This window comes from Triticum urartu, chromosome 3A, assembly GCF_056163025.1.
Source record: "Triticum urartu cultivar PI428250 chromosome 3A, HENAU_Tu73, whole genome shotgun sequence".
In the NCBI taxonomy this organism is placed as follows: domain Eukaryota; kingdom Viridiplantae; phylum Streptophyta; class Magnoliopsida; order Poales; family Poaceae; genus Triticum; species Triticum urartu.
Genome location: NC_141875.1, coordinates 49492633 through 49506026, shown reverse-complemented (window position 1 = coordinate 49506026; position 13394 = coordinate 49492633). Strand labels below are relative to the sequence as shown.

The following is a 13394-nucleotide window of genomic DNA, read 5'->3' as shown; positions in this document are numbered from 1 at the left end:
ATTTTTTGGGATTTTTTCACTGCGTTGCGTGAATGGGCCGGCCCAGCTGGACGCGCCTGTGCGTCCGCTCGATAATTCGCTGCAGCGAGCGGCGCATAGGAGCTCTCCTATATCGGATCCTCGTGTTAGCAAACAATGACTCTCCGCACAAGCCCAAGAAGGTGGTAAAAGGGATGTGGAGAGGGCGCTATATTGGATCCTCATGTTAGGAAATAATGACTCTTTGCACAAGCCCAAGAAGGTGGTAAGCAAGATATGGAGAGGGCACTCAGAGTGCTCCAAGTTCGTTGGAGTATTGTTCATGGAGCTGCAATGATGTGGGAAGCGAGGACACATTGACAGCTCATGACATGTTTTGTAATCTTTGCACAACATGATTGTCAAGGACAAGGGTGAAGGGCATGATTTTGAGAAGCCCGGTGTTTAGGTCCGCCTCTCGGAACAAGAGACAAAGCATATTACCAACTTTCTTAAGGTGCATTGACAACTTCAAGATCAACATGTGCATATGCAACTTCTCAATGATCTTGTGGATCATGTGTATCCATGCTGAAAATCACCTGTGTTTTATGTATCAATTATTCACTATGAACAATTTTTATGATTGAACTATGTTAGGACTGTTCTTTTTCTGTGATAATTTGAGGGCGTATCAATTATTCACTATGAACAAATTTTATGATTGAACTATGTTAGGACTATGTACTTTTTTCTGTGATAATTTGAGGGCATCCACGGATGTATAGAGCCCAGATTTGCCAACTCAGGTTGTAGATGCCCTAACCATACGTGCACAGGAAGAGCCTTTCAAGCAACATGCTACATGCATTTTCCTTGCCCCCTGAACTGACCAGAACGAGGATGATCTACAGCAACAAGTGACAGAAAAATGGGCTCTACTGCAACAAGCACCAAGCCAGGCTTGATTAACCGCACGGATATTTCCACCCCAAATATAATTGACTTCCACATATTGGAGATGGGTACCAGTTTGCAAAACATCTTATGCTCCATCAAAAAAGTAAAAAGGATTACAGACACTGCTGTGCAAAGAAGGAATAGCACAGGTTATGAACCGCCTAACATCCCAAGGCTCGACTATACACTCAGAAACAATTCCACTTGTCTCAATAAGATTATGACTCACGGTATCATCATCATTAATTCTCTGGTGTAGCAGCAACTGGAAAATTTTCTCAGCTCAGACTGCAAAAGCAGCGCCCACCCAACAATAACAAACCCACCTGAATCACTCACTCATTCTGCAAAAACAAATGGCCAACACAGGTCAAATGATTAGTCCACAGATATTTCAAGGCCAATTACGAGGGAAATCATTCCTTGAATAGATGAAACAAATCGATCTCATGAAACATCCATAATTATCATCATAAGAAGATAGATAAACATGCGTGAGACGTGCAATGTACCTTTGCCTTTTAGAATTAGGCCCATCAACTGGGTCGCGGCTATGTTGACGTGAATTCCTGGAATCACTTGGCCCATCCCTTGAACCGTTTGCGCTCTCGGGCACAGCAGCCTGCATTCAGTACTCAATGTTACGATACATCTACCAATAACTCCATGTTATTTCTGAAGTTACTTACAGAAATAGGGATTGCATTTGCCTGTGAAGGAGTACTGCTGGTGTCTGCTGGGGTGCTTTGAGGCTGGTTTTCAACCTGGGAGATATGTGGCATAATTTGCCTGACCAAATTAGCAAAGCGTATCCCCTCGTCGCTGGCAACTGAAGCTTCAGGTACTACATGGTTTCTAGCATCTACCGGCTCAGCAGAAGCCGCTGGTGCATGCTGACTTGTACCATTTGCTGGGGGATTTTCTCCAGAAAACAGTGATCCAATCCACTGGAGACTGTCCATCAACTGAGAAAAAGGACCCTGGCCATTCTGCTGACCATGGGAAGCCTGCGAAGTGTTCCCCACATTGACCTCGACCGGATGTCCCAGATTACCTAAAACAAAATCCATTCATGTTCAGCCTTGTCTTTCCAAACACCAAAAGGTCAACATGTGGACCAGAATACTGAATGAAGAATCATCAAGGAGTGGCATGCAAAACTCAGGTAGAAACTAATCAGATTAAGTCAGATATTGCCCTCTCATATCCTAACAGCATTTGCTTCTTAAAAATCATATATATGGACATACATATGGTAATGTCAGTTTTTTGTCAGAATTTTTTTACAAAACCATCGGTTTGATCTCTTTACGGGGGGAATGTTCTAGCATTTTATTTTATTTTACAGATATTGGTTCAGGGTAGAAACTAGAAACAACTGTAAGCGTTTTTGTGTAAACATTTCTACCTGCAATATTCGGCACATGTATGAACATAAGTTCACATACAGAAAGCAAAGTGACCACGCCATGATATTACTCAAGAAAAAAAAAAGCAACTTGTTGGTCTGTCACAGTGAACAGGCTAACAAGCACACCCATAATGTCAAACCTATGGGACAGACTTCATTTGATGGCAGTTGTTACCATCGACATGGCACCCATATCCCTTTAGCATCCTCCGCCTTCACTATATTATTCGAATCGATGAGAACTATGATCCGAATCCGAGCTGCAGCCAACAAAAACTGTCCAAATATCTTCTCAAAAAAAGAACTGTCCAAATCCAACAAGGTATGAGGATCAGTGGGCATTGACAGGACCCGGATTCAGGATCGCATTAGTCGTGAGTCTGCTAGAGAACAAATTTTCAATAGCATAAATTGAGCTCCTAGAATATGGCTCCATCCAACCAGATTAAACCCCTAATAGAAACTACAGATTTATTAAAGAACAAATAGCACAACAATTGAAAAGGACGAAAACAACACAGATGAAGTGAGGAAACTCATTCACCTGCTTCATGTGCTTGAGATGGCTGAGGATTCGGTTGCAGATTAGCATGGGTGTCACTATGAGGTTCATTTGGAGTTTGACCATTTCGTGCACCGCTACCATTAGAATTTACTCTTTGATGAACTCTGGTGATCATTGGAATGATAACACCAACTCCTCCACTAGAAGAACCCGATGGAGAGCGACTGATGCCAGCAGGCACAGCACCAACTGTCCTAAGTGGCAATAGTCTAACTCCAGACCCAACAGCAAAAGGAGCACCACCTGCAACTCGTGCAAATGCTCCTCTAGCGTTTGAATGTGAAGCATTGCCAGTTCTATCTGTATGTTCTTGTGCTTGCTGTGCCCCAACCGATTCACTTGGGTTAGTACTGGCTACAGGCACAGACCCACCTAACATCCAAAAAGACTGGCATTTAACCATTATCATCAACCAAAGTAACAACAGAAGGAAAATGAACACGCCAGGCAGTTATCCCAGATGCATCAATTATTTATTTATTCTTTCAAGTCAAACCGGAAGAGAGACCCATACAACATATGCAAAAGAGATAAGTATTTATATCAGAAATAGTGGAGGGAAATCACAAGCCACGGACAGAAAAAACTCTCCTGATTCAATTATTTAACTTTAAATTGACACCCCCTATTCTGCTTGTTCTGGTCTATTTAATATGACAATACTACCTCAGCTCTAAAAAATTCCCAATCCCAATATATGCTTGCATCTGGCACAAAGTTTAGTATAAAACCATAAATTGATAAAACCAGATCCCAATCCGTGCTTACTAACTGCATCAAGTTTAGCATACCCCCATAAATTGCTAAAAGCAAGCGTCATGAATTCTTAGATCTAACTCTGAATCAACACGCCCACCCTGCATGTTCTGATTGATAATATACCAGATAAGACATCAGATCTAAACCACCCCCGATCTGCACTTCTAAACTGGCTCTTACAACAATTTGGTAATTCAAGCTAGAGGTTGTGACAAATGAAACTTTTAACTGACACATTCACCCTACATGTACTGATTACTCAGTCTGCTAAGTTAGGACTCCAGTCTACACAATATCAACACTACTCGACTCTCAGAACTCGTGTTTCCATAGTTCCACCATTAACTAACTTAAGGTATGACGATAGCTGAACAGACCTTCGGTACATAACAAAGCAAAAAATGAAATTCACACACCGATAATGCTCCAAAAGGAAAACTGAATCAACAGAGGAAAGCATTACTCACTTGTACGGATATGGACATCAGCATCTCTTGGGTGTAGAACAGAGCCTTGCGAACCAAGACTAGAAAACATCTGACCCATTTGGACAGATCTTGGTCCTGGAAAAAACGGAACAGGCTGGACAGAAATTAGTTAGCAAATGGATAAACAGGATACATGCCTTCTCTATTTATTGATTCTAAATTAAGATTTAAAAACTCACAGGAACCATTAGAGGGTTTGGCCCAGATGGAGAAATAAAAACAGCCGGTCCAGAATTTACAACCGCTTCTGACTGAAAATAGTAAATGGGTCAGTGCAGAAGTACAAAAACAAAATCGTTTCCAATCTGAAATGAGGTAAACATAGTTGTCACAGAAACCTACAGGTGCGGGATTGATACGAAGCGTCATTGTGGTGCGACCAAGTTCTAGAAGTAATGAACCAAGACTCTGGAGGAGAACACCTTGTCTCATTGCACTCTGTTGAAGGTTCCTCCGTGTTGTGGAGTCACTTACATTCCCAAGATCTCCCAATTGCGTCGAGAGTTGCTAGAATGATAACACGATTTCAAATTCCGGACTTCAAACACAGGTAAGTGATGTAAAAATTGATAATTACAGTAACTTAATATATAAACAGCAAACTGAATCAACAAGTAAACCTGTATCAGCCAAATACAAAATTTTCATACCGGAATCCTTAGACACATCATAACACACGATACATTAATTCAGCCCTTTATTCATATTGAAGTGCCACATCATAACACACAATACATTAATTCATTTTGACGCCGCGTTGAAGAAGTTAACACATTCTAACGTCAAATTCAGTTTTGTAGCTAAATAGGTTACTCACTATAAACATAAAATCTTTTGTACAGCTCATTATCCAATTAAAATAATAAAACCGGGTATACCAACATGGCATCATTTGAATAGCTAGAATTTAAAATACATAATGACGAAAATATCTGAGGTCCGCTATCAAAGGGAATAGGCAAAGAACTAAATAAACGGCATTCTCAGCTGAACAAGAATAAACAAAAACAGCTTGCTAAAATGATAAGGACTACTAGCATTTTGCATCAGCTACTTGAAACCCAGAAGGCTTTGAAAGATGCAACTTACAGATAGCAATTCTCCAGCCAGGTCAACAAGAAGTTGTCTAGTAGAGTGCATGGTTTCAGCTAGCAATGCTGCAGTAGGAAGTACATGATGTGCAGAAGTTGAACCAGGCTGGCTTTCCTGGCTTTGTGTACCACTAGCATGAGCACTTCCTGCAGTTCCAGGGTCAATGTTACCCACCGTTTGTGCTGCAAAAGAAGAGAACTGGGGGTAAATCTTCACAGAACAAACTACAAAATGGATGCTATCGCAGATTGAAAGCACAGTCAAACCATTTCCATTGAAGCCTTCCCTCCTAAACGAGTCCCTCATAAGGTTAATGTACTGAGAAATTGTACTCACGGAATCAGGGATGACCTGCAAAAGATAAGAGTATGTTAGTGACATTACATCCTTACCAGGCGTGCGATGAGGATGAAAGACAACGCAAAGATTTACATTTGGCATTGATGATCCAACTGCCGCTTCAGGGAAATGCAGAGAAGCCTGCTGCTGATCAAGTTCGACCCTGACATCATTTGGGAATGAAGATTGCATAGGTTCTGAAGGTCTGGTATCAGAAGGTGCTGATCCACCCTGGCATTAAAATAGTTAATCCCAAATAAGTTCCTGAAGATCTGATCTAAAGAAGTATTTTGAGAATGCTGGATTACCTGAACTTGTGGGCTGGTCAACATGCTCTGGAGAATCTGCCAAAAGAAGAATAGAGGCAATTTGAACAAAACCTCAGTCATATATGCTAAATATAGATATTCTTGAATTAGAACAAGTAGATTATATGGAGCATGTTGAATTACCTGGGCAATGCTAGAGAATTCACTCCCCTGGTCCAAATCTACAGCCTCAAGCACAATACTCCGAACCGTGCGACCATGAAGACGAGTTGAATTTGATACACTAGCTGAAATATTTTGACAGTTTATAAAGGAACAGAAGTTGCTATTTCCAATAAAAAAGAAGTTTGTATTCAGACTGAGAACATGGAAGTGTGATTCCTAATATACAAAATGAAATCATATTCCCTACTGTACTGTGCCTGGTTAGTCTACCAATGCCACAGGCTGTAACAATCTAAAAATAGTAACTGCGGATGTTTACAGATTATCATCCAAAATGACCATACGATGAGGGCAACACGCTCACACCTCAGAGTACTTGCAGAATGGTCAGATGAAACAGATCTTCATGATTAAGAGTTTGAGTCTGACAAAGAAGAACCAGAGAAGACAGATTCGGAGGACAGATTAAGAGGATGATGAAGATGAAGTGGTGACTGCACGCACCACTTAAGATTGGCTGCTTGCGCACTTGATGGCAACATGCCATTTATCTTATTATTAGGATATGTCTGTTTGAACTGAACTGCAATTTAGACTTTTAGCTGCTATTTTGCTTGCTGTGTGAACCTTTTGCTATGGTGTGAACTGCATTTTAGATGCTATTTCAGTTGCCTATGTATTATGTTTCCTACTTTCCTGTGCATATTATTCAAAAACAGCCAAATTTTAAAAAACCTTAAGCACCCATTGCTCTAAGCTTTGGCCTTTCAGTTCGCTTAAGCTTGACAATTTTTTGAACATTACTATTTTGCAACTAAACAACCGTATGTGCCAGCAATCACAATGACACATAGGTCACAACACCTGCTTCACTGCACTGTTATAGAATGGTCACTAGCTCTGTCCAGAAACAACAAAAACAAGAATAACATAATGAAGAGATTCAACATATAGCACGAACTGCAGTTATGACTAGAAAACTATTTCCATCTTTAGAAGCTTACAAAGTATTCAAGCACTCCAAACTAAAAAAGACTAAATAGCACAGATACAAAGATAACCATGTATCTTAAAAAAAGGTTTCAATTAACAAAACATTCATACTATACAATTGAAAAATTCCACATACCTTCATTTCCTGCATTTCCTGATGCAGCTGGCTGGCCTGGTTGTCTAACAACAAGATGCAAAGTATGGCCATCTTCAACATCTAAAAACTACTGTTAAGGAGTAACATTTACACGGCTGAATCTAAATACAACTTGACACACGACACATATAACATTTTGTTGGCATGATCCAATGGAGACTTTAGTTGGGTTTTAGGAACTTCTCATGACAGGAGTGAAGACATGCGTATACGTATTCATGGCTTTGCATAATGGTACAGACAGAAACATAAAAGAGATTTGCTGCTGCACCAGAAGACGCATCCATGTTAGAAGTGTATACCAAAACAATTCCAAATGGAGCATCATAAATCCCCAACAATGTGACAAACATCCTCTAAAAATCTTGTGAAACTAACGACAGAAAACCATAAATGGAATAAATACTCCATTATAATACTCAATAGTAACCTGATTTTCTTATGATATTGTTCGTTCGCAATGTGCGAATATTCAACGGCAAACAGCCAGACATATTATGCATTGGATGAAAGATGCAAGTGGAGGCAAGGGAATGGGCATTGGCAGACGTTAAATGTGTCCAACAGCTTTTGCAAGTACGAAGAATGTAACATGAGGGCTAAGTTGTCTGGCATTCATAGCCTAGATCCTAGACTTCTAATGTAACTATCTCATTTCTATTAATGCATCGAGGAACAAAGTTTTGCATTTTCTCAAGAGAAAATAATGTGCACTGGATTGCATCTAATGATAACCTCCGTCAGAAATGATATCCATTGATCAAGTAAACAATAGTTAAGACAAGAAATATAAGAATGCAAGTCAAAAGTACATGAGGATACGATAAGCAGAGAGAAGTTCATCATCCTTCAAGACTCTCCCACGACAAATCAAACGTTGTTGGTCAGACAATACTCCAGTTACGGTAGCTATTTTGTCCTTTAGCAGAGGAATTGGCACCTGTAATAGGACAAAAGATTAACAAGATTACACAATTTGACATGTTTTGAGAAAATAGGAATAGAACCCACTATTTGAAAAATATTTCAACGCATCGTCTATTTTGGAGGCTTTAAGAAGGATGAAAGGAGGCAAGACCTACGCTAAGATACCACGGAATGTCATGTGGTGGGCCTTGAAGAAACACAAAGTCCCAATAAAGTACATTACCCTCATCAAGGGCATGTACGATAATGTTGTGATAGGTGTCCGAACAAGTGATGGCGACACTCGTGACTTTCCAATTAAAATAGGACTACACCAAGGGTCAGCTTTGAGCCCTTATCTTTTTGCTTTGGTGATGGATGAGGTCACAAGGGATATACAAGGAGATATCCCATGGAGTATGCTCTTTGCGGATGATGTGGTGCTAGTCGATGATAGTGCGGGGTGATCTTTACTTCCAAGGTTTCGACCCTTTCTTCCATTCCCTCCCACGTAATCCCCTCCCACCTAGTTTTACGATTTTCTTCCTAAAAACCACATGCACATTAACTCAATCCCCCCTCTCCTCGATCCCCCCTCCCCCACATCATACATTAACTCAATCAAATTAAATCTTACCAAAACCTCAATTAAATCAAAAATTTCCTTGCCTTCCCCTACCCATACCCAAATCAAATCAAATCAAATCTTACCAAAACCTCAATAAATTAGAACTTTCTTTGCCTTCCCCTAATCATACTCTAATCAAATCAAATCTTACCAAAATCTAGAATATGATGGGTGTAAGATTTATGTCGGGCAATATTGATGTTGAACCACTAGAATATGTATGCCCCCGTTGCAACAACACATGGGCAATTAGCAAGTAGTAAGTTAGTTGTGGAGACAGACTTTGGAATCAGAAGGTTTAGGCTTAGTAGAACCAAAACTGAGTATACGAAATGTGGTTTCAGTACTACTAGGCACGAGGAAGGGCCTTGATGGGCAGGTGGTACCTCATAAGGACACCTTTCGATATTTGGAGTCAATGCTGCAGAAGAATGGTGATATCAATGAAGATGTGAGCTATTGAATCAAATCCGGATAGAAGTGGCGCCAAACTTCTGGCGTCCTCTGTGACATGAGTGCCACAAAAACTGAAAGGCAGATTCTATGGAACCGCGATTAGACCAGCGATGTTGTATGGCGCAGAATGTTGGCCAACTAATAGATAACATGTCCAACTACTAGGTGTAGCAGAGATACGCATGCAGAGATGGATATGTGGCCACAAAAGAAGGGAGCGGTCTGAAATGATGATATACGTGATATAGTTGGGGTACCACCAATTAAAGAGAAGCTTGTCCAACATCGTCTGAAATGGTATGGGCATATACAACGCAGGCCTCCAGAAGTGCCGGTAAAGAGTGTTGATAATGTCCAGAGAGGTCAAGGTAGACCAAACTTGACATGGGAGGAGTCCATCAAGAGAGACCTGAAGGAGTGCAATATTACCAAAAAACGAGCCATGGATAGGAGTGCATGCAAGTTAGCTATCCATGTGCCAACATCATGACTAGGTTTTGAGATCTTATGGGTTTCAACTCTAACCTACCGCGGCCCATGGCCATGGCACCAGGGATGAGGAAGAGGAAGTTCAGGACGGACATTGGATCTTTACTAGTTTATGATCATTCATTCATAATCAGTACAGGATACATGATGCCCCTTTTATAGAAAAGACGCGACTTGATGCCTAAGAATAGAATCCCAACTTTCCTAACAAATAGGGATGAAAACGGAGCGGACACGGACGGAACTGAGTGCTACCATATTTGTTTTCACATTTTTTTGCAGAAGCAGAAACGAATACAGAAACCCCGGAAATGAATACGGAAATAGATACTACCGGAAACGGACACGGAGCGAATACAAAGTGGATACGGAAACAGAAATAGGCATTGATTGGAACTTAAAAACCCCTTGAATCATACAGAAATACACACAAAAACAAACAAATTCAATGAGTTGTTAACATGGCTACAAAATAATATCATTATGTTAGCAACTTAGCGTAGTATTGTAGTAGTACCGGACAATTGCGTATAGGGTCAAGCTGAGTACATGTGTGGTAGTAGAAGTTCGGCCTTAGATCCATTCTACTAATTGTGTCATTGTGTTCTCTTTGGTGGTTGGGCTACAAAGCAGCTATAGGTCTATAGTAAAAACAGAAATTCCATATTCACGGAAACAGAAAGTTCCATTTCCATGCATGTTCCACCGGAAAACACCGTTCCGTTTTTGTTTCCTCTTCCGCATAAAAAATTCCATTTCCACTTCCGTTTTGTAAATTTCCGTTTCCGTTTTCATATTTCCTCTCCGTTTCCATTTTTCCTCCGGAAAAACGGAAAGTTTCCACTCCATTTTCATCCCTACTAACAAATCATATCTTTATCTTCCGAACTAAACCAGTCTCTTTCAAAATTAAATAGATATCCATACTGACAAAATAGCCTACTGTCATCATCTCCACAATTAATTGACTACGAACATATGGTACTGCTACACATGAATAGTAAGGGACGAGTGAAAGACTGCTATAAAAAATACCCTTTATGCAGCAAAGGCATCATCCCATATGGAGCACAGGACATGGTGCTTCATTTCTGCTGTGGGAAATGCTTGGGACACGAAAGGCATCGACAATCTAGCATAGTCGAGCTGATTACTTAGTACTCGGGTAAATGACATTTCAATGTGTGCAGCTCAGCTCTGTGCTGAACCTCAATGCAGAGGGGGCAGGCTGAACACATTCAGACTGCAATTCAAAAAAATATCTAAGCAAGTGAGAATCACTCCTAAGGTTCACCCATCATACTCCTTATGACACATATAATTTCGTTGGACTTGGACATCATTTTACTTAGCAGATGCCTTGATCAAAACTTCCTCAAAAATATATGTTCTGGCAAAAGCACTCAATAAACTAAGAAAATATACCATGAGGGGAGTATGAGATCTTTTGGAGAATATTCTGAATCATACACCATAAGAATCCTATGAACAACACATAACAGAAACAAATCAAGATAGTCTTAGATAATAAGAGGGAGAGGGACTAGTTGCAACTTCTAATGTTTGGCATAAAGGCATTATATTAAATGGCATCCAACTAACACATTGCTTAATGAAATATGGATGTGCTGGTGTGTTCTCAAAATTACTAACGGGAGAAATTTGCAACAGTGATTTCACTGAGAAAAAATAGGAGGACGTTGCAGGAATCAGACTGATTGTGAACAAATATTGTATGGAAACGGCTAAGGGTTTCCAGAGTACAGCAGAAAACCACACAAACAACACATCGTGTGTTCCAAGAGAGCAACTTTATAACCATAGTTTCTGATACAAGCATGAATTATCAACTTACACATTTATTCACGCGCAAATTGTATGTTTGGGAATCCAAAGTCTTGATTTTGATCTCTATTGTAGTCTCGGAACCCTCCGCGCAGTGTGACATTTGCACATCTGAAGAATTACACTCCATAATCTCCTGCGATGATGACAGAAACAGAGTTACTAGAAACGCCAACCGACAATTTGATCATGCGAAGTGTGAGTTTATTCATCCAATGGACCAGTGGAACGGAATCAAGCAAGATCCTTTCACATGTAAACTCGAACGTGCACTGGAAAAATCATTCAGCAAGTACTCGTCAAGAAACAGTGCTCATTATATTGTCACACTATACCCAATCTACGGCAAGTACTCATCCAATACTAAAATCGGGGAAAAAATTGAACAGAGAGAGGATGCAAGAAGGAGGAGGGAGGAGGGTGAGGGGGGATGTCACGGAGGACGGAGGGCTACCTGCCTATGGACTGGTCGCCGGCGTAGCTCCGGGCGGCGGCGTTGCTGGGCGGGAGAGGGAGGCGCCGCTGGGCTCCTGTTCCGGCGGCGGGGCAGCGGAGGCTTCGGCCGGCTGGGCACGCCGCAGCGGAGGGCCGGCAGTAGCGGCGGCGGGCCGGCGGCGACTAGGAACCCTAGCGGTCGCACTCGGGGAAAAGGCCTCTCTCTCTCTCTGGTCGTTCGATCGGGAGGGAGGCGCCCTCTTGGTTCGCTCGCTCTAGCGAATAGGGCTGCAATTATCCCCCCCTGCAAGGGCCGAAGACCCGCACGCCGAGGGCCTCCTCGCGAGAGCCATTCCTGGCCGTCGGATCACCACACAAAGAACTATGATACGTCCGATTGGGCTGGTATCTACTTTGTTTCACTACCGCGGCACCCGCTTGTTCCCGACTCCCGAGCGGCGCTACGCACCAGCCGGATGATAAATCGGATCGCGTCGGGCCGGCCGCCTTGACAGCCGTTGGATGGCACACGGGAGAGTCGTCTGATCTCTTCCGCGTCAGCCGCGTAGTTGCGCCCCAGCTGTTTTGCAACATGGATCATATTGCGCTCGAGTCTCTGTAAAATGAGTCGTGTTGCTCGTCTAACCATTTTCTACTGTTGCAACAGAGGTGATGTTGTCATGACCACTCTGTAACGCCGGTGGTCTTGCGAACATTGACCCTGTCTGCAATAGAGATGATGTTGTGGTGCCCACTCTGCAACACCGATGGTGTTGCAATGTTGCCCCATGTTTGCGACAGAGGTGATGTTGCGATGGCCACTCTGCAGCACCACGGCGCATGTGACCACTCCAGAAGCATGTTGTTGTCGTCATCGTTTCACCGTCGCCATTGCAACATAGCGGTGTAGAAAAACGCTCGCAGGTTGCAGCCTCCTCTCTCTGGCTTACCGCACCGGCCACGGTCATGGGACAACTTTGCCCTCGTCGATGGGATCAAGCGATTGGGGAGAGGCATTGCCGCATTGGGTGGTCGAGGTAGGGACGAGGCAGCGATGTGACGGGATTGGATGGTCAGGACGAAAAGAAGAGGAAGAGAGAGTGTGTCCAACGTGGGAGAGTCAAGAGGGGGTAGAGCAATGGAGAGTGTTTAAATGGTCGAGGGAGAATGTAGTAGAAGAGAAGGATGGTAATGTGTGGGTCGGCTTCGTGGGGACGCGTGGCACACGCAAGAGGCGTCCGACACATACCGCTACAAGCATTGTGTTTGTCCACATTTGCTTGCAACAAGGTCCATGTTGTAAACTAGGTGGTTTGTTCACGTTGCGCTCCGCGTCGTACGATCAAAGTTGGATCAGGTGCCCACGAAGACGACTGATGTGTGACAGTCATCAGTCAATTGAGGGGAAGCTTTTCCCTATGTTCCCTGATTGCTATTGGGCCCGCTTTCTACAAGTCATGCCGAAACTCATGCACTGAG

At 42.3% G+C, this 13394-nt stretch overlaps 1 protein-coding gene across 5 annotated transcripts; it reads right to left on the bottom strand.

Annotated features, from left to right (window-relative positions):
• Window positions 1–922: 922 nt before the first annotated feature.
• LOC125542684 (Ubiquitin-like superfamily protein) lies at window positions 923–12188 on the bottom strand. Of its 5 annotated transcripts, none has more exons than XM_048705820.2 (16): window positions 11935–12187; window positions 11491–11616; window positions 7979–8096; window positions 7136–7216; window positions 6025–6128; window positions 5881–5916; window positions 5666–5803; window positions 5500–5584; window positions 5231–5415; window positions 4484–4648; window positions 4321–4392; window positions 4121–4235; window positions 2874–3266; window positions 1608–1972; window positions 1431–1540; window positions 923–1262 (listed from the first exon to the last, which is right to left on the bottom strand). In XM_048705820.2, exons 2-16 carry the CDS (start codon window positions 11608–11610, stop codon window positions 1250–1252), a joined length of 2100 nt encoding a protein of 699 aa, XP_048561777.1. In that variant the 5' UTR covers window positions 11611–11616; window positions 11935–12187; the 3' UTR covers window positions 923–1249. The 5 variants fall into 5 exon arrangements, with proteins under 5 accessions (XP_048561777.1, XP_048561778.1, XP_087402390.1 ...); XM_048705821.2 differs by having other exon boundaries at window positions 1629–1972; XM_087546264.1 differs by having other exon boundaries at window positions 11939–12179.
• Window positions 12189–13394: the final 1206 nt, after the last annotated feature.